This window comes from Haliotis rubra, unplaced genomic scaffold (assembly GCF_003918875.1).
Source record: "Haliotis rubra isolate DU_JTF1 unplaced genomic scaffold, ASM391887v1 Scf211, whole genome shotgun sequence".
In the NCBI taxonomy this organism is placed as follows: Eukaryota; Metazoa; Mollusca; class Gastropoda; order Lepetellida; family Haliotidae; genus Haliotis; species Haliotis rubra.
The window spans coordinates 220,582-242,505 of NW_025766126.1; the positions used below are offsets into that span (position 1 = coordinate 220,582).

General features: G+C 44.4%; 1 protein-coding gene and 1 long non-coding RNA gene across 5 annotated transcripts in view; one reads left to right on the forward strand and one right to left on the reverse strand.

The window, feature by feature from the left end:
* LOC124276682 (pre-mRNA-processing factor 40 homolog A-like) overlaps positions 1-18,316 on the forward strand; it is a 63,948-nt gene extending 45,632 nt beyond the window's left edge. For 3 of the 4 annotated variants that reach the window (XM_046712321.1, XM_046712320.1, XM_046712322.1), the window contains exons 16-25: positions 4,090-4,296; positions 5,040-5,156; positions 5,496-5,552; positions 7,451-7,531; positions 10,197-10,373; positions 10,468-10,567; positions 11,089-11,156; positions 12,315-12,524; positions 13,224-13,238; positions 17,602-18,316. In XM_046712321.1, the coding sequence (XP_046568277.1) occupies positions 4,090-4,296; positions 5,040-5,156; positions 5,496-5,552; positions 7,451-7,531; positions 10,197-10,373; positions 10,468-10,567; positions 11,089-11,156; positions 12,315-12,524; positions 13,224-13,238; positions 17,602-17,700 (1,131 nt within the window). In that variant the 3' untranslated portion in view covers positions 17,701-18,316. The remainder of the gene's footprint in view (positions 1-4,089; positions 4,297-5,039; positions 5,157-5,495; positions 5,553-7,450; positions 7,532-10,196; positions 10,374-10,467; positions 10,568-11,088; positions 11,157-12,314; positions 12,525-13,223; positions 13,239-17,601) is intronic. The other variant, XM_046712323.1, reaches the window with a different exon arrangement.
* Positions 18,153-21,056, reverse strand: LOC124276684. The gene is made up of 12 exons (XR_006898620.1): positions 21,016-21,056; positions 20,904-20,945; positions 20,713-20,824; positions 20,443-20,582; positions 20,122-20,303; positions 19,708-19,735; positions 19,616-19,657; positions 19,274-19,315; positions 19,049-19,230; positions 18,937-18,978; positions 18,722-18,875; positions 18,153-18,665 (listed from the first exon to the last, which is right to left on the reverse strand). It is a non-coding gene; the product is annotated as an uncharacterized LOC124276684 (long non-coding RNA).
* Between the last annotated feature and the right edge of the window lie 868 nt (positions 21,057-21,924).

Consider the following 21,924-nt stretch of genomic DNA (forward strand, 5'->3'; position numbering starts at 1 on the left):
TGTCCCACCTTGTCTATGGGCCTAGATGTCCCACCTGCCCCACCTTGTCTGTAGGCCTAGATGTCCCACCTGCCCCCACCCTGTCTGTAGGCCTAGATGTCCCACCTGCCCCACCTTGTCTGTGGGCCTAGATGTCCCACCTGCCCCACCTTGTCTGTAGGCCTAGATGTCCCACCTGCCCCACCCTGTCTGTAGGCCTAGATGTCCCACCTGCCCCACCCTGTCTGTAGGCCTAGATGCACCACCTGCCCCACCCTGCCTGTAGGCCTAGATGTCCAACCTGCCCCACCTTGTCTGTTAGCCTAGATGTCCCACCTACCCCACCCTGTCTGTAGGCCAAGATGCACCACCTGCCCCACCCTGTCTGTAGGCCTAGATGCACCACCTGCCCCACCCTGTCTGTAGGCCTAGATGTCCCACCTGCCCCCACCTTGTCTGTAAGCCTATATGTCCCACCTACCCCACCCTGTCTGTAGGCCTAGATGTCCCACCTGCCCCACCTTGTCTGTAGGCCTAGATGCACCACCTGCCCCACCCTGTCTATAGGCCTAGATGTCCAACCTGCCCCACCTTGTCTGTTAGCTTAGATGTCCCACCTACCCCACCCTGTCTGTAGGCCAAGATGCACCACCTGCCCCACCTTGTCTATGGGCCTAGATGTCCCACCTGCCCCACCCTGTCTGTAGGCCAAGATGTCCCACCTGCCCCAGTCTGCCTGTAGGCCTAGATGTCCCGCCTTCCCCTCCCTGCCTGTAGGCCTAGATGTCTTTCCTGTCCCACCTTGTCTGTAGGCCTAGATGTCCCACCTGCCCCACCTTGTCTGTAGGCCTAGATGTCCCACCTATCCCTCCCTGCCTGTAGGCCTAGATGTCCTTCCTGTCCCACCTTGTCTATGGGCCTAGATGTGCCACCTGCCCCACCTTGTCTGTAGGCCAAGATTTCCCACCTGCCCCAGTCTGTCTGTAGGCCTAGATGTCCCTCCCTCCTGCCTGTAGGCCTAGATGTCCTTCCTGTCCCACCTTGTCTGTAGGCCTAGATGTCCCACCTGCCCCACCTTGTCTGTAGGCCTAGATGTCCCACCTGCCCCACCTTGTCTGTAGGCCTAGATGCACCACCTGCCCCACCCTGTCTGTAGGCCTAGATGTCTTCCCCACCACCCTGTCTCTAATCATTTCATAGTTTTACCCTCTCATCCTCCATCATGCTTTCATGCCTTCAAAAGCATTATACAACTTTTCAACATATTTTGTAATTCTGGAAGAGCATGATCACATTAGACCTTCTATACACATTAAGCTCACATGCTGTGATATAAATGAAATACTTTTCAAAGCAACTGAAAACCAACTCACTTGTTGCAACTTCTGCTAGCAAGTCACATCAGTCAGTGTAACTGTTGAATTAGACTCCATCACGCAATAGAACCCTTACTTGTACAGAAGTGTTACAGTGCCGTTTTTTACCATTGATTGGTACAAGAATGGTGTTACTCAGTCACATGTACAACAAATCAATAAGTCCAAAAGACAGTTCTAATTATTCCAAAAAATACTCTCTGTCGTCTTCATAGACACATTCAAGTCACAGAAGAGGAGAATCTTCTCATCCTTTCAGGAGACAAAAAACTTCTATAAATTTGAAGCATGCCAGGCCTGATGACAGTGTTATGTGTGTAATCACTATAATTGTTGCACTCGCTTCCTGCATCTGTAGATGCCGTCAGATTAGATATGCGGTGGTGCATGAACAAAGAAGAGGGACAGAATTGAATTATCTCAAGCTGCACCTGCTCATGTAATTAAAGAAAGACGGTCCTGGTGTTGTCTTGTACAGTCGTGTGGTACCAGGTCATGCTAGCATGTTGGAGGCAGACTGCCTGTGATATACACCACTCCCTTGCTCCTCCATCACACCTCAGTGTGGCCCTGTCTCACACTGGGACTCACACTGCTTCATACCCGCCAACAGTCTTTTCGTTTTCTTCAGTCTGGCCAGATCTTGTCAACTGATACAAGTTTGCATGTAAACCAATGGTTTTGAAAGAAACATTTGTGAAAAACCTATTCAGCAAGTTTTTCATGAAATAGGCAACAGAAACTCTGTGGCCTGTAAGATTTAACAGCTGCAGGCCTACCATACAAACGGTGAACAAATCATCAAAACTGAACTCATATACACCAAAACAGAACAAAAACCACCAAAACTGCAACAATATCCTCTAAAACCAAAACAATACATCTGTAATGGAAGACAAATCGTTTGAAATGGAAACAAAACTCTCGTATCAGCTACAAGAGCGCGTGAGAACGGTCGCCGCGCGTACAAAACGGCATTCATAGCATCCCAACACGGCAGTCATAGCATCCCGAAACGGCATACAAATCGTCAAAGATGGCGGCGAGGGGAGACGAATAGGCTTTGGTACATAATTGTTTTTCGTCACTATGAGTCTAATCTTGAAAATTTGATATCGGGATGTAGTGCATAAACCCCCTATTGTAGTAAGCTTCAAACCTATGTCCATACTTCTCAGTGTCAGGCTTGCAATTCTGCACAATGTGGTCTCTCCTTTGACCGAATAGGATTTCTTGTCAACATGCTGTGGTCCTGTTTCTGTTCAGTTTTGTATATAAAGTGTTCATAGCGTCACATTCAACATTACTATATTTTAGTGATTTAAAAAGTTTACAAAACTTACATAGAGGTTCTCTTGGATGAGCTGCACGGCCAGGGCAAGCTTAACTCCATGTGTCTGTTGTGGTTACATTTGACATGACATGTAGATTCTCCTGTTGTGGTTACATTTGACATGACATGCAGATTCTCCTGTTGTGGTTACATTTGACATGACATGTAGATTCTCCTGTTGTGGTTACATTTGACATGACATGTAGGTTCTCCTGTTGTGGTTACATTTGATATGAAATGTAGGTTCTCCTGTTGTAGTTACATTTGACATGACATGCAGATTCTCCTGTTGTGGTTACATCTGACATGACATGTAGATTCTCCTGTTGTGGTTACATTTGACATGACATGTAGGTTCTCCTGTTGTAGTTACATTTGACATGATCTGTGTTGACATGCAGGTTCTCCTGTTCTAGTTTCATTTGACATGCCCTGTGTTGACATGTAGATTCTCCTGTTGTGGTTACATTGGACATGACATGTAGGTTCTCCTGTTGTGGTTACATTTGACATGACATGTAGGTTCTCCTGTTGTAGTTACATTTGACATGACATGTAGGGTCTCCTGTTGTGGTTACATTTGACATGACATGTAGGCTCCCCTGTTGTGGTTACATTTGACATGACCTGTGTTGACATGCAGGTTCTCCTGTTCTAGTTACATTTGACATGACATGTACGTTCTCCTGTTGTGGTTACATTTGACATGACATCTAGGTTCTCCTGTTGTGGTTACATTTGACATGACATGTAGATTCTCCTGTTGTAGTTACATTTGACATGACATGTGTTGACATGCAGGTTCTCCTGTTGTGGTTACATTTGACATGACATGTAGGTTCTCCTGTTGTAGTTACATTTGACATGACATGTAGGTTCTCCTGTTGTAGTTACATTTGACATGACATGTAGGTTCTCCTGTTGTGGTTACATTTGACATGACATATAGGTTCTTCTGTTGTGGTTAAATTTGACATGACCTGTGTTGACATGTAGGTTCTCCTGTTGTGGTTACATTTGACATGACATGTAGGTTCTCCTGTTGTGGTTACATTTGACATGACATGTGTTGACATGTAGGTTCTCCTGTTCTAGTTACATTTGACATGACATGTACGTTCTCCTGTTGTGGTTACATTTGACATGACATGTAGGTTCTCCTGTTGTAGTTACATTTGACATGACATGTAGGTTCTCCTGTTGTGGTTACATTTGACATGTCATGTAGGTTCTCCAGTTGTGGTTACATTTGACATGACATGTAGGTTCTCCTGTTGTGGTTACATTTGACATGTCCTGTGTTGACATGTAGGTTCTCCTGGATGAGCTGCACGACCAGGGCAAACTCAACTCCATGTGTCTGTTGTGGTTACATTTGACATGACCTGTGTTGACATGTAGGTTCTCCTGGATGAGCTGCACGACCAGGGCAAACTCAACTCCATGTCTCTGTGGATGGACCTGTATCCCATCATTAGTCAAGACCTGCGCTTCACCATGATGCTTGGCCAGCCAGGCTCCACACCACTTGACCTCTTCAAGTTCTATGTTGAGGACCTCAAGGCCCGCTTCCATGATGAGAAGAAGATAGTGAAGGAGATACTCCGGGTAAGTGCAGTGCACACTCGCAAAATCTTCAGAGATATGAAGTCAATCTTTTTCTTGAAGTCCTTGGGACTAGTGAGGATATTTTGGTAGAACTTTCTCTTTTAAATAAAAGGATATTCCACCACTGATCATGAAATCACAACATTTCCAGATTGGCCTTCCCTATATTACATAGCTTTGAAATATATTAATGAGAGTCAATCACAAAATAGTGCTGCCTATAAGAAATGCCATTGACCTCAAACACATGTGATACATATGAAGTTGATGTCCCAGGCAAACAATCAGCAAGGTAGGCAGCAGTCCCTTGGTCGGTGCCATCAGGATTAGTGACATAGTCTGTGAAATGATAGAACAGTATCTGCCTAGAAACTACTTAGATGTCTGGATGTTTATTCAAACAAACAATCAGGATGGCCATCACAGCTGTGCTTACATTAACCAGAATAGTAGACTCAGTGAGGTAAAATTACCATTTATATTATGTCAGTGACCAGGAAAATACATGGACTTCTCGGATACACTTACACACAATTAACTTTCAGAGTCAGACGTCTAGACTGGTCTTTAGTCTTGTTATGTCTTGCTCGTGATTTCACAGCATCATTTCACAGATCATGGTCCCAAATTATCCATCGTTCTACTTTGTTTAGTTTATGTCCTAATACAAAGGTTTTTATATGTGTGTATCTTTCACAAATTTGCTGTATATTATTTCATACACTGTGCTTATTTGAAAACAGGAGAAGGGTTTTGTGGTGGAGGTCAGCACGACATATGATGACTTTGCATCTGTCATCAGCAGCGACAGGCGGGCCGTCAGCCTCGACACCGGCAACATCAAGCTCACCTACAATAGTGTACGTATCACAGGACACAGAATGTTATTTCATGAGCATCATAACTTTGGCAGATTCATTTAGTCAGTGGCTGTCTTGGTTCAGGAGCAAACTTGCTCTTCACAATGTCTAAATCACAGGTCTGTGCCAATATTGATTTGAATCTTTGTCGACCTGTCAGTGCTATATCTGTGTTTCAGCCAAATACCTACGAACCTGACACTTTGGGTGTTGCTCATGAAGTTGATAAGCTGTGAAATTCGGAAATACTTTTCAAAGGTCTGTTAGAATAATCTTGCACTCCTTTAAATGATACCTTGATTGAACTACAGGTGAAATGATCCTGTTTCTGTGTTGCAGCTGATTGAGAAGGCAGAGGCTCGGGAGAAGGAGAGACTGAAGGATGAGGCCAGGAAGGTATGCGTCTTACCTTTCCACTCATACGGTTACAGCAGGTGGCATTGGGGATACTTTTGAAGAAACTAACATTTCATGTATTTATCACATGTTTTGTTTATTAATATATACTGAGTCAAAAAAGAAACTTCACATTCTTTCTTCAAGGCACTATAAAAGAACAAGAGATGGTAAGATGGTTAAATTGTTATTATTTCATTGCTGAGATCTGTGTGATGTACTCGATACACTGACAGTGCCATAATCAGTTCCATTAGGCTACACCGCCGTTCCAAAACATGGGTATACAGAATGTCAAGTCACAAGAATAAAAATGCGAAATTTCTCAGTTCAATATCGTGTATGGCCACCCTGCGCATTCACCACTGCCAAACACCGTCTCCTCATCGACTGCCTGATGCTTGTGAACACGTGGTTGGGGATTCTGCGCCATTGCTCTTGCAAGGCAGCGCCAAGTTCCTGCAAATTCTGAGGTTGGTTCCTAAGACCACGAAGCCTTCTCCCAAGTGCATCCCAAACGTGCTCTATTGGATTAAGGTCAGGGGACCTCGATGGCCAGTCCATGACGTTGATTCCAGCATTTTGAAGGAAATTTCGTGTCAACATCGCGGTATGCGGCCGAGCATTTTCATGCTGGAACTGTAGACCTGGGCCATGAGCCGCCATGAAAGGAATGAGTTCAGGGGTGAGCACCTGGTTGCGGTAAGCAGCAGCTGTGAAGTTTCCACGGATGACCAGAAGTCGGGAACGGTTGTTCCCACAGAAAGCACCCCACACCATGCAACTTCCGCCCCCGATTTTGTCGACTTCCTGTACACAACATTGGGCATACCGTTCACGACGTCGTCTCCAGACTCTATGCCTGCCGTCCGCGAATCTGAGGGTAAACCTGGATTCATCGCTAAGGACGACTCAATTCCAGTCTCTCTGGGTCCATCGGGGTGGCGTTGGGCCCACAGCAGGCGTTGGCGTTGATGAAAGCGGCGTCAATATTGGCCCACGATATGGACGTCGAGAATGGAGATTGGCAGCCCATAACCCGATTTCGAATGGTCTGTGAGGACAGTTGACCTCTAAACATCTCAGCCCTGGTTCGTGTAGCGGCAGAAATCTGTCACGTAGGTGACGTAGGGACGATTTCACGGTCTTCTGCTCGTGGGCGACCCGACCTTAGGCGGTCAGAAGTGGTGCCAGTTTGTTTTAGGCGACCTGCGCCAAGTCATACACAGTACGACGGCTGCATCCCATTGCTCTTGCGGCGTCAATAACTGATCTTCCCGCTTGCAACATGCCAGCGGCTTGCGTTCCGTTGCACATTTGACAATCGTGGCATTTCAAAGTACCGTTAGAACTGTGGTTTAAAAGTGTTTTTTCAATTCTTGAGGCCAATGCAAACACGTGCATATGAAGAAAACTTCGATGCGAAGATCACGTGATCGACTGCACGTGCAAAACCTGATTTGGCACTAACGTCATTTGCACGACGAATGGTTGGGTTTGAGTGGGTTTTGCTAACGTTTTTCTAGAGTCGAAAGATAGGGATCCCATTTCGGATACATAGATGTATCATCACAGGAAAATTATTCATTATTTTTCAAATTACATTTTGTGAAGTATCTTTTTTGACTCAGTATAGAATATATTTTTCAACCACATACACCAAAGAAACCACAGCCACAAATTTCTGCAGTGTTGCTGTTTCTGCTTTAAACAATATTCACCCACAGGGTAATCCAAGGGTAGACTAGCTTCCCAAGATGGGTTAGCTAATACTGGTCAGAACTTTTCACACTTGTAACATATATGGGATTTTCTTTGAATGTGGTGTTAATTTTTCTGAATAGCCTTGTGTGACAGGTATGTGAGTCAGTCTGACACTGTACATACTGTGTCTACAGCTGAAGCGACTGGAGGGATCCTTCAAGACTCTGTTGAAGCAACTGTCTCCTCCCATAGATCTGGACACCAAGTGGGACGATGTAAGTACCTGCTGTCATGTCTTCACACAGCTGCCTTTTCCACTACCTTTACCTGTGTCTACTAGCAACTCTACCAACACCAGTGTCTGTAGACAACACTACCTAAACCTGTGTGATGACAACACTACCTACACCTGTGTGATGACAACACTACCTACACCTGTGTGTTAGCAACACTATCTACACCTGTGTGTTAGCAACACTATCTACACCTGTGTGTTAGCAACACTATCTACACCTGTGTCTACCTGTGTCATGGCAATGCTACCTACACCTGCATCTAGCTGGCAACACTACCCACACCTGCATCTAGCTGGCAACATTACCCACACCTGTGTCTGGCTGGCAACACTACCCACACCTGTGTCTGGCTGGCAACACTACCTACACCTGTGTCTGGCTGGCAACACTACCCACACCTGTGTCTGGCTGGCAACACTACCTACACCTGTGTCTAGCTGGCAACACTATCCACACCTGCATCTAGCTGGCAACACTACCTACAGCTGTGTCTTGCTGGCAACATTACACCTGTGTCTAGCTGGCAACACTACCCACACCTGTGTCTTGCTGGCAACATTACCCACATGTGTGTCTACCAGGCAACACTACCCACACCTGTGTCTACCTGGCAACATTACCCACAGCTGTGTCTTGCTGGCAACATTACCCACACCTGTGTCTTGCTGGCAACACTATCCACACCTGCATCTAGTGGGCAACACTACCCACACCTGCATCTACCTGGCAACACTACCTACACCTGTGTCTAGCTGGCAACACTACCTACACCTGTGTCTTGCTGGCAACACTATCCACACCCGTGTCTTGCTGGCAACACTATCCACACCTGTGTCTAGCTGGCAACACTATCCACACCTGTGTCTAACTGGCATCACTACCCACACATGTGTGTAGCTGGCAGCAGTACCTACACCTGTGTCTTGCTGGCAACACTATCCACACCTGTGTCTTGCTGGCAACACTACCTACACATGTGTCTACCTGGCAACACTACCTACAGCTGTGTCTTGCTGGCAACACTACCTACACCTGTGTCTTGTTAGCAACACTATCCACACCTGTATGTAGCTGGCGACATTACCCACACCTGTGTCTAACTGGCAACACTACCTACACCTGTGCCTACCTGGCAACACTACCCACACCTGTGTCTACCTGGCAACACTACCTACACCTGTGTCTTGCTGGCAACACTATCCACACCTGTGTCTAGCTGGCAACACTATCCACACCTGTGTCTAACTGGCATCACTACCCACACATGTGTGTAGCTGGCAGCAGTACCTACACCTGTGTCTTGCTGGCAACACTACCTATACCTTCGTCTAGTTGGCAACACTATCCACACCTGTGTCTTGCTGGCAACACTACCTACACCTGTGTCTAACTGGAAGCACTACCCACACCTGTATGTAGCTGGCATCACTACCTACACCTGTGTCTATCTGGCAACACTACCTACACCTGTGTTTTGCTGGCAACACTACCTATACCTGTGTCTACCTGGCAACACTACCAACACCTGTGTCTTGCTGGCAACACTACCTGCATCTGTGTCTAGCTGGCAACACTACCCACACCTGTGTCTTGCTGGCAACATTACCCACACATGTTTTTAACTGGCAACATTACCCACACATGTGCCTACCTGGCAACACTACCCGAACCTGTGTCTTGTTGGCAACACTATCCACACCTGTATGTAGCTGGCAACATTACCCACACATGTGCCTACCTGGCAACACTACCTACACCTGTGTCTTGTTGGCAACACTATCCACACCTGTATGTAGCTGGCGACATTACCCACACCTGTGTCTAACTGGCAACACTACCTACACCTGTGCCTACCTGGCAACACTACCCACACCTGTGTCTACCTGGCAACACTACCTACACCTGTGTCTTGCTGGCAACACTATCCACACCTGTGTCCAGCTGGCAACACTATCCACACCTGTGTCTAACTGACATCACTAACCACACATGTATGTAGCTGGCAGCACTACCTACACCTGTGTCTAGCTGGCAACACTACCTACACCTTCGTCTAGTTGGAAACACTACCCACACCTGTGTCTAGCTGGCAACACTACCCACACCTGTGTCTAGCTGGCAACACTACCTACACCTGTGTCTAACTGGAAGCACAACCCACACCTGTATGTAGCTGGCATCACTACCTACACCTGTGTCTATCTGGCAACACTACCTACACCTGTGTTTTGCTGGCAACACTACCTATATCTGTGTCTGCCTGGCAACACTTCCAACACCTGTGTCTTGCTGGCAAGACTACCTACATCTGTGTTTTACTGGCAACACTACCCATACCTGTGTCTACCTGGCAACACTACCAACACCTGTGTCTTGCTGGCAAGACTACCTACATCTGTGCCAAGCTGGCAACACTACCTAGACCACTGTGATGGCAACACTACTTACACTAGTTATTAATCTCAGAATAAAATATCCATATGTTCCTTTAAAGTGAATATCTGTTAGATTCATCGATTCAACGTGAACTTAAGGTAAACATTAGGACTGGATAGGGATTTCACATTATGGATCTCTAAATCTCTCACATGCTAATCAAAGAAATTATATTGATTCATGGCAGAGGAAAATGTCTTTGTTCCAGATAAGATCAAAGTTAGAACATGAGGCAGCGTTTGAGGCAATCACTCTAGAGTCTGAACGAATGCGACTGTTTAGGGAGTATGTGATTGCCTATGAGGAGACATGCGGGCACCACCATGCAAAGAGGAAGAAATCAAAGAAACACAAGGTCAAGAGGTCAAGGTCAAGATCACATTCTGTAAGTTTGTACATACATTTAATTATTAAACTACATTTAATTCATCTTTGATTCATGACTTCATTTTGTGATGGAACTTGTTTTGTTTAATCAGAGTGATTCAGAAGAAGAAGAAAGAAGACACAAAGCTAAAAAGAAGAAGAAATCACGGTCTGAGTCAAGGTCTCCCAGTCCTGGAACACCTTCAGATAGAGGTAATGTTTGGTTAGCACGTCAGTCAGCAATATTCCAGTTAATTTGATACAGTCTATAAATAATGAAGTCTAGCCCAGACAATCCAGTGATTGAGATTATGGAGACAATCCATGCTGTGAGATCAGATCCCCCAAACGATGAACCAAGTCACCATGTCTCACCACATGTCATCTACATGACAAAGATAGGTTGCTGGAAACCAGTCCAATCCCAATGGGATGAAAGATGGTAGTAGTTAGAATCTCATTGTCTGGAGACTTGTGTTTCATCTATCATTCATGTTGTTGATTCATGTGAAAAAGAACTGCTGCCAATTTGTTGAACTCTCAACAGACTCATTTCTGTCAAATTCTGTGGACATTTGCAAGTTAATGCTAACAGAGTTGACCATCCTAGGTTCCTATGTTTATGTGGACAAATGATTTAGAAGAAAACAAGTTGTACCTGTGCATGGAAATAATATGTCTTATCCTTCTTCCTCAGTTGTGTTATAGTGTCAGTTTGCATTTTGTTCTTGTAGAGTATGAGCCTGAACGGACATCCAAGAAACACAAGAAAAAGAAGAAGAAGAAGCACATCTCCAGATCTGTAAGTTTCCACACCATACTGTTGACACAGATGTCTGCTTATAATTGTGTAACCTAATTATCCCCCGCCGCACATTTAGCGTGAAGCGGGGGATATAGTATTAGGCTCCATCCATATGTAAGTACGAATTGGAACATCTTAAGAACCGTTGACTAGATTCTTTTCAAGTTTGTTACCTAGGTTCATCGCAGTATGGACCGCCTCCGTTGTGTAGTGGTTAGAGCGTCCACCCGGAGAGCGGAAGGTCGCGGGTTCAATGCCCGACCGCATCATACCAAAAGACGTTAAAATATGGTACTTGTTGGTCCCTGCCTGGCGTTCTGCATTAATGGGTACAACAAGGACTGGTCAGGTCGGAGTCAGTGTAATGTGTCTGAGTGGGGTATTCATGCTTCACTGCGGCATGGTATCTCAGTGGGCTAGCACTATAAAACCAGCTTAAGTCTGGGCTAGTACAAGAAGCCGCACATGCACATACACACGCATGCATGCACGTCGTCATATGAGCGAAATATTCTCAAGCACGACGTTAAACCCAATTTCACCTCACCTCACCTCATCAGAGTATGCGACTCTTTGAAGATTTCAGCATGTAAACCTGCTTGTGAAGCTTATCAGCAAGATACATCAAGAACCATTCTTTAAATTTTCATCATATTTGACACCAAGCTTCATCTAGGGGAGGCACAAGGCCCAATCAATTTTGGTGACCTTCACATAATTTTCAAGGTCACAGCAATACTTTGAAGATTTCAGCATGTTAAGTTTGTCAGCAAGATATCTGAAGAACAGTTCACTGGATTTTCTTCATAGACTTTCAAGATTTTTCTTGAATGTTTCTTGATAAGCAATTTCTTTATTACTATTTTTGCATATTTCATACGCCATTACATTCATGTCAAGGTCAAAGTGAGTCTTGAAAATATTTGTGTGTTTGAACAACTACAGAGCAGGATATTAAGAGAGGTTAACTGGTCATGTTTTTGTTGACATTTAACTTCATCTTAAACTGCGACCTTCACTTTCATTACTTTTTAAGTTTGATTTGATAATTTGCCGTGGGAGATTGTGTCACCTTAGTGACAATGCTTGTTTGTGACTTTCAACACACATAGGTGTTTTAGCTCTTCATCCCTATAACTAGTGAGTATTTTTCAGCCATCACGTTCTGGCTATTCAAGTGACGAGAAACATGACCATGATCGAGAGAGAGAAAGAGATAGAGACCGGGACAGGGACCGTGATCGCGATCGGGAACGTGAGCGGGACCGGGACAGGGACCGGGACCGAGACCGAGAGAGGGATAGTAAGTCTTCTCGTCGCAAGAAATCTCCAACACCCTCCTCCAGGAAAGACAAACATGATAAGGTGAGTTGTGCTTGAGTTTCCCTTTGGCGTGGGTCTGATGCCACAGACAGGAATCTCCAAGTCCTCTGTTGAAAACAGGAGCTAAGAGCTAAGTTGTTTAGGGAGACAGGATGTCTCGGGAGTAATCACAGGCTTACATCAACATTCAAGACAGGTACTTCCAGGTTGAATATAAAGACATCTAAATCCAATCTGAGTATTATCATCTGCTTTACGGGAATTGTTGTGTGGAACATTTTCTAAATTGAATGGAATAATACCATCCATGTATTGCCACAAAGATAGCAGATGGATAAAGAGTTGCCTTCCAATTTTGGAAACTGAGATTTTCAAATGTCAGATGACAATTACTTCCACTATGCACATTAAAGAACAGACAACAGTGTTTAAAATACGTGAATTGCTATCATTTGGAAATCCAAATTGTGTTTGCTTGAGCATGCTGCCTGTGAGGAATGAATTAATCTAACAGTGTCTTATATGTGATCATTGGCATCCAGAACATATACCTAACAACAAACTGTGTAATTTAATATGATATTTTCTTTTTGTTATTGTACCTACTTACAAATTGTTTTGGTGTCATATATTTGAGGATGTCTGGAATGAGATTGTTATCACGTACAGTATTAAATGCTTTCTAATGGAGGCTGCTTTGTGACTGACATGAATTACATCCCATGGCTTTTCCCTTTTCAGCATGCTTCCAAGAAGGTTAGTGCAATCATCAGCCATTATTAACCCCACTAACCACATCGTTGAGTAGTTTACAATCTTCACCATCTTCATACACCCATTTGCACTGATATTCCAACTTCCAGTTAGGTGTTTCATATGTAGTGTTCATAACACATCCACTCGTGAAGATCCGGGTTAGAATTGATCTTCAGCAACCCATGCTTGTCGTAAGAGGCGACTAACGGGATCGGGTGGTCAGGCTCGCTGACTTAGTTGACACATGTCATCGTATCCCAATTGCGCAGATCGATGTGCATGCTGTTGATCTCTGCATTGTCTGGTCCAGACTCGATTATTTACTGACCGCCGCCATATAGCTGAAATATTGCTGAGTGCGGAGTAAAACTAAACTCACTCACTCATTCACTCACTTATAACACATCCCATCTGTCACATGATACTGTGGTCTAGTGGATAGAGTCTCAGCCAAAACAGGGGGAAGTAGGGGTTCAAATCAACTTCATACCAAAGATGTTAAAATATGTAATTGTTAGCCTGCTTTGTACTCAGTTTACGGGGGTTAAATCAGGACTGGTTGACTGGGAGTCAGTATACAGTCTTCTTGGTTGACTGGGAGTCAGTATACAGTCTTCTTGGTTGACTGGGAGTCAGTATACAGTCTTCTTGGTTGACTGGGAGTCAGTATACAGTCTTCATGGTTGACTTGGAGTCAGTATACAGTCTTCTTGGTTGACTGGGAGTCAGTATACAGTCTTCTTGGTTGACTGGGAGTCAGTATACAGTCTTCATGGTTGACTGGGAGTCAGTATACAGTCTTCATGGTTGACTGGGAGTCAGTATACAGTCTTCTTGGTTGACTGGGAGTCAGTATACAGTCTTCATGGTTGACTGGGAGTCAGTATACAGTCTTCTTGGTTGACTTGGAGTCAGTATACAGTCTTCTTGGTTGACTGGGAGTCAGTATACAGTCTTCTTGGTTGACTGGGAGTCAGTATACAGTCTTCTTGGTTGACTTGGAGTCAGTATACAGTCTTCTTGGTTGACTGGGAGTCAGTATACAGTCTTCTTGGTTGACTGGGAGTCAGTATACAGTCTTCTTGGTTGACTGGGAGTCAGTATACAGTCTTCTTGGTTGACTGGGAGTCAGTATACAGTCTTCTTGGTTGACTGGGAGTCAGTATACAGTCTTCTTGGTTGACTGGGAGTCAGTATACAGTCTTCTTGGTTGACTGGGAGTCAGTATACAGTCTTCTTGGTTGACTGGGAGTCAGTATACAGTCTTCTTGGTTGACTGGGAGTCAGTATACAGTCTTCTTGGTTGACTTGGAGTCAGTATACAGTCTTCTTGGTTGACTTGGAGTCAGTATACAGTCTTCATGGTTGACTGGGAGTCAGTATACAGTCTTCTTGGTTGACTGGGAGTCAGTATACAGTCTTCTTGGTTGACTGGGAGTCAGTATACAGTCTTCATGGTTGACTTGGAGTCAGTATACAGTCTTCATGGTTGACTTGGAGTCAGTATACAGTCTTCATGGTTGACTGGGAGTCAGTATACAGTCTTCATGGTTGACTGGGAGTCAGTATACTGTCTTCTTGGTTGACTGGGAGTCAGTATACAGTCTTCATGGTTGACTGGGAGTCAGTATACAGTCTTCTTGGTTGACTGGGAGTCAGTATACTGTCTTCTTGGTTAACTGGGAGTCAGTATACAGTCAGGGGTGGCAGTGTTAACCTGCAGCATAGTATCACAGTGCTGTCATTATTGGATACTCTGTGCCCTTCTAACCTATATGTGCAAGGCTGGAGATGTCGAACAGAGGGACATCAGGTCTATTAACTGCATAATTCCACATGGCCACTTTGTTGCATGACTTACAATACAAGTTGCCAGAATCTTAGGCTGGCAGGGAAAGGTACCACAGGTTAACATATTTATCTGCTTGTCTGTCTGTCTGTATGTCTGCCTGTCTGCCTGTCTGTCTTTTGTTGCATTACTGTATTGTTCAATATGTCAGCCCAGAATAATTCTTACAAGATTCTGATTTTTAAGTACTTCAAGATAAATTTGATCTCTTCAGGCTCTGTTTTTTCCGATGATATTTTCTATTCTTGCCTGAATGTATAGATATTCTGACAATTATTTATTTGGTATTAATAACACCAACGTCCATTCCTGATTGATTGAATATTTCAGACCTATAAGTTAGCGACAAGTTCATTCATCATTTCAGAATTTCATTTCTCAAGAGATGTGTAAGAAGATTCAGATGTGTTCCCATTTTTTTCTGTTATTTCTCTGTGGACAATTTCAATTTTCACACAAATTTCATTGTTGACATTTTGTTGTTCTTGATGATGATGTTTTCTGAGATGACGTAGTACTTGCTGATTCACTTCATGTTGACTACAATTCATTTCATGTGAAAAAGTCTGACAAAGGCGCAACCTCATATATCATTCCTTGTTGTTGATTGTTATAGAAAGAATGGAATTCCTTGCACAAGGGTTTGATGGAAATAGGGTTAACAAGCATGTGTAGTTACACCAGGTAGAAACAGTCGCATGTTTGTACTGCTGGGGAAATTCAAGGTTGTGGAGGAAAATGGGGAAAAATAATCCTGCTCCTGAAAAGTAGAAATGATGAATGTTGTGATGGTGAATGTGACAGTCTGACTGACCAACCCAGTCTGAAACGCTGGGTACCATGTCCCCTCCATGCTTGTTTTGAAGTCCTGGCATATCCGGAGATATCAAGGATATCCTGGGACTGCTGGAGTTGGACATTGATCATCATCTGTCAGGCCACGGTGATGTACCTGGCATAACTTGGCATATCCAGAGATATACAGGATATCCTGGGACTGCTGGAGTTGGACATTGATCATCTTCTGTCAGGCCACGGTGATGAACCTGGCATATCCAGAAATATACAGGATATCCTGGGACTGCTGGAGTGGGACATTGATCATCTTCTGTCAGGCCATGGTGATGTACCTGGCATATCCAGAGATATACAGGATATCCTGGGACTGCTGGAGTGGGACATTGATCATCTTCTGTCAGGCCATGGTGATGTACCTGGCATATCCAGAGATATACAGGATATCCTGGGACTGCTGGAGTGGGACATTGATCATCTTCTGTCAGGCCATGGTGATGTACCTGGCATATCCAGAGATATACAGGATATCCTGGGACTGCTGGAGTGGGACATTGATCATCTTCTGTCAGGCCATGGTGATGTACCTGGCATATCCAGAGATATACAGGATATCCTGGGACTGCTGGAGTGGGACATTGATCATCTTCTGTCAGGCCACGGTGATGTAGTAATTGTAATAGTAATAGTCCACGTATATGGCGCTCATATCCAAGCACATTGCCTGCTCACGGCGCTACGTACATTACTGTCCCCGGTCATAGGACACTATCATACTTTCCAATAATTTTCAATTCCCTGGGGATCATACAGCCATGCTGCCTGTTAGGCGCAATGAACTAAACACGCACGTTGCCAGCACATCCTCACGGGTACCCATTTTACAGCTGGGTGAACTGAGACAATGTGGAACTAAGTATCTTGTCCAAGGATACTGCTCATGCTGTTGATCAAATGTGCCCACCTGGGACCCGAACCTAAATGCCTCCACCGGGGATCGAACCCCGGCCTTCAGCGTGATAGGCAGACACCTTACCACTGCACTACTGCGCTCTGGAATATGGCTGACAGGGATGTACCTGGAATATGGCTGACAGTGGCATAACAGAAGCAAAAACCAAACAAAGCTTTGACTGAGTTAATAGTTAGTCAGATTTGACATGTGATATTGAAGTATTTAGTCTCCTAAGTTAACATGGTTAATGATCCCTGAATATGTTTTCTGAACAGTTTAAAGGTTGTGTATGCATTATTAATAAATGATTTTGCAATGAGTGGTGTATTTGAGTAGGTAGGGCTTCTTCATGCACTGTGTACAGTCAAGATAATTCTGGTTACCTATTTACAGCGGTAGTTACCATGGCTACGAGATAACAACTCTTTATCTGACAAACTCTATACAACATGTTAAGCAGTTTTTGTGATTTTTGTGATTCCTTAATATCATCCTGGAAAATCTGACTCCTCATTGTTTGCGGGCAGTGTGGTCCTGGTACCCCATGCTTGTCTTAGAGGCAGCTGTGGATTTGTTAGCTTTGATTCATGATGTAGCTTATTGATTGTCATTGCTCATGGTATGAACCAGTGACCCATGTTTGCCAGGATAGCTGGAAGATCGCTGTGGCGTAAAACATCGTTCAATCACATACTGTAGGAAATTAATTCCTAGAAGCCCCCAGTCCACAGGAACAGCCTGTAATGAAAGGTTGTTTGTTCCAGAGAGATGATGACTATGACAGCACAGAGAGTGAGCTGAGTGAAGGAGAGTTGGAAAAGAGGAGGAGGTTGTTACTGCAGCAGCTGGAGAGTGACTTATAAATGTACTTGGTCTCAGCGTGCTGGCTGGGTTCGGTTTTATATGTGGACATGCTCACAGACTACAGAGATAAGCATTAAAAACAGACAGTCAATAAATACATGTATAACAGTCTTTGTAGATGACCCATGGAGGAACATAAGATTGTCCAGAAATTTGATTATGGACCAATAATTAATTTTAATGGTTTGTTAAGAAAAGAAGGGAGAGATGATTGAAGTTTCGTAACAAGCAACGACGAATTCCAGTAAGCCGGCTGAACATGGAGGATTGATGGATTTTTTAAAGGTTGCTTTGTGAACTGCTGACTCCAATATGGCCGTGTGTCAGCTCATCAGCACATTATTTCTGAACATATATCGCCATTGCGAGTACCGCACTGAAGCTGTACCAACAGCAGTGTAGAAGATACTATGTTTGGGATTGACATTCAGTTGTATTTGATTTCCTTCCCTGTAAAGTGTCAAGATAAGGACATCATTAATTTTGTAGTCAGTATCACATCAGTGTGTATCTGCACAAGATCAACTTGAACTCACATGGCACTTTGCTTTCATTTCACCATCCTTCGTTGTCTGTGTTTCTGTACAGTGGATGATAAAAAACCCATTCTGATCATCGTTGTGTTTTTGTTATATACTTGTTGACCTTGTAATGGTGCAGTGTCTCCCATCACACCCAGCCGAACTCTGGTCTTCATCTTGCTCATGTTCAGTGTCTGGAGACATCTTGGACAGCACTGGTGAAGAGGTCTCGCCTACATGGCCTCACCTACATAATGACACCTACATAGTCTCGCATACATGGTCTCGACTACATGGTCACACCTACATGGTCTCACCTACATGGTCTCATCTACATGGTCTCTCATACATGGTCACATCTACATGGTCTCACCTACATGGTCACACCTACATGGTCTCATCTACATGGTCTCGCATACATGGTCACACCTACATGGTCACACCTACATGGTCTCATCTACATGGTCTCACCTACATGGTCACATCTACATTGTCTCACCTACATGGTCACACCTACATGGTCACATCTACATGGTCTCACCTACATGGTCTCACCTACATGGTCTCATCTACATGGTCTCACATACATGGTCTCACCTACATGGTCACACCTACATGGTCTCACCTACATGGTCTCATCTACATGGTCTCACCTACATGGTCTCACACCACCTACATGGCCTCTTCTACATGGTCTCACCTACATGGTCTCACCTACATGGTCACATCTACATGGTCTCACCTACATGGTCACACCTACATGGCATCGCCTACATGGTCTCACCTACATGGTCACACTTACATGTTCACACCTACACGGTCTCACCTACACGGTCTCATCTACATGGTCTCATCTACATGGTCACATCTACATGGTCACACCTTCATGGTCTCACCTACACGGTCTCATCTACATGGTCTCGCATACATGGTCACACCTACATGGTCTCACCTACATGGTCTCATCTACATGGTCTCACCTACATGGTCACATCTACATGGTCTCACCTACATGGTCACACCTACATCATGGTCTCACACATGGTCTCACCTACATGGTCTCACCTACATGGTCACACCTACATGGTCTCACCTACATGGTCTCACATCTACATGGGCATGGTCTCAGCCTCACATCTACATGGTCTCATCTACATGGTCTCACATACATGGTCACATACATGGTCTCACCTACACACACCTACATGGTCTCACATCTACATGGTCACACCTACATGGTCACATCTACATGGTCTCACTACCTGGTCTACATGGTCTCAGCTACATGGTCTCATCTACATGGTCTCACCTACATGGTCTACATGGTCACACACCTACATGGTCTCACCTACATGGTCTCATCTACATGGTGGTCACATCTACATGGTCTCACCTACATGGTCACACCTACATGGTCTCACCTACATGGTCTCACCTACATGGGTCTCTACATGGTCACACATGGTCTCACCTACATGGTCTCACCTACATGGTCTCATCTACATGGTCACACCTACATGGTCTCACATGGTCTACATGGTCTCACCTACATGGTCTCACCTCATCCTACATGGTCACACCTACATGGTCTCACCTACATGGTCTCATCTACATGGTCACCTACACATCTACATGGTACATGGTCACATCTACATGGTCTCACCTACATGGTACATGGTCACATCTACATGGTCTCACCTACATGGTCTCATATACATGGTCTACATGGTCTCTCATCTACATGGTCTGGTCACACCTACATGGTCTACATGGGTCTCATCTACATGGTCTACATGGTCTCACCTACATGGTCATCTACATGGTCTACATGGTCATGGCCTCACCTACATGGTCTCATCATGGTCTCACATACATGGTCTCACATCTACATGGTCTCACCTACATGGTCACACCTACATGGTCTCACCTACATGGTCTCATCTACATGGTCTCACCTACATGGTCTCACCTACATGGTCTCACCTACATGGTCTCACCTACATGGTCTCACCTACATGGTCTCACCTACATGGTCTCACCTACATGGTCTCATCTACATGGTCACATCTACATGGTCACACCTACATGGCATCGCCTACATGGTCTCACCTACATGGTCTCATCTACATGGTCTCATCTACATGGTCACATCTACATGGTCACACCTACATGGCATTCGCCTACATGGCCTCATCTACATGGTCTCATACATGGTCACACCTACATGGTCACACCTACATGGTCTCATCTACATGGTCACATCTACATGGTCACACCTACCTGGTCTCACCTAAATGGTCTCACCTACATTGTCTCATCTACATGGTCTCACCTACATGGTCTCACCTACATGGTCACACCTACATCGTCTACATGGTCTCGCATACATGGTCACACCTACATGGTCTCGCATACATGGTCACACCTACATGGTCTCACCTAAATGGTCTCATCTACATGGTCTACATGGTGTCGCATACATGGTCACACCTACATGGTCACACCTACATGGTCTCATCTACATGGCCTCGCATACATGGTCACACCTACATGGTCTCATCTACATGGTCACACCTACATGGTCACACCTACATGGTCACACCTACATCGTCTACATGGTCTCGCATACATGGTCACACCTACATGGTCCCATCTACATGGTCACACCTACATGGTCACACCTACATGGTCTCACCTACATGGTCACACCTACATGGTCTCACCTAAATGGTCTCACCTACATGGCCTCACCTACATGGCCTCACCTACATGGTCTCATCTACATGGCCTCACCTACATGGTCACCCCTACATGGTCTCATCTACATTGTCACATGTGACATGAGACCTTTTAACTCATTCCAGATACAGGTCCTAAAGTTTATTGTTTTCTTTTGGATACAATGTAAAATATAAAAATGGTATGTAAAATTTGAGTTACATTATTGTTAGATAGTAACTTTGTTGGTTTTAGTGCTTCTTATATCCAAGTTTTTTTGGATCTGATATGAAACTACCACTTTATAAAGTATAAAAACGATTCGTCTTTATGGAGATAAATGTACATTTGAAACCTGATTTGAGCCTTTTGTGATGCACTGTCTTAAGTGACTGCTTTTTGTTATACCCTAGTTTGTTGAATATTTAATGAGATGAGCTACTGTGCAATAGGGATATTGGTTTAAGGAGAGATGCAGCAATTCCAAATGTTTCTCTAGGTAGAGAGATCTGGGATCACCAGGGGCTTATATTTCTTGGCATGTGAAAACTCGAAAGTTTCTGTTTCAAATCAGACTAGGGTAACAACTGTTGTTGCAATTAAACCTTTGCTGGCATTCAAGATAAAGGTTATTAGATTTAAAGTGTGAATTGGAAACATGTTTGAGACATTGCTTTTCTGTTGTAAACTGCATTACCCAGATATTTGTTAACCATAGCTAGAGTCCTGGGATTTCCAGTTTGGACCTTGCTGTGAGCTAGGCCTGTCTACCTGAAGTAGTGTCTGATGGCAAATGTATGGATGGGTGGGTGAGTTGAGCTTTACGCCGCTTTTAGCAATACTCCAGCAAAATCAGGGCGGGGGACATCAGAAATAGGCTTCACACATTGTACCCATGTGGGGAATCGAACCTGGGTCTTTGGTGTGACAGGCGAACGCTTTAATCAATAGGCTGCCCCTCCACCCTGGCAACTGTATAGAAAT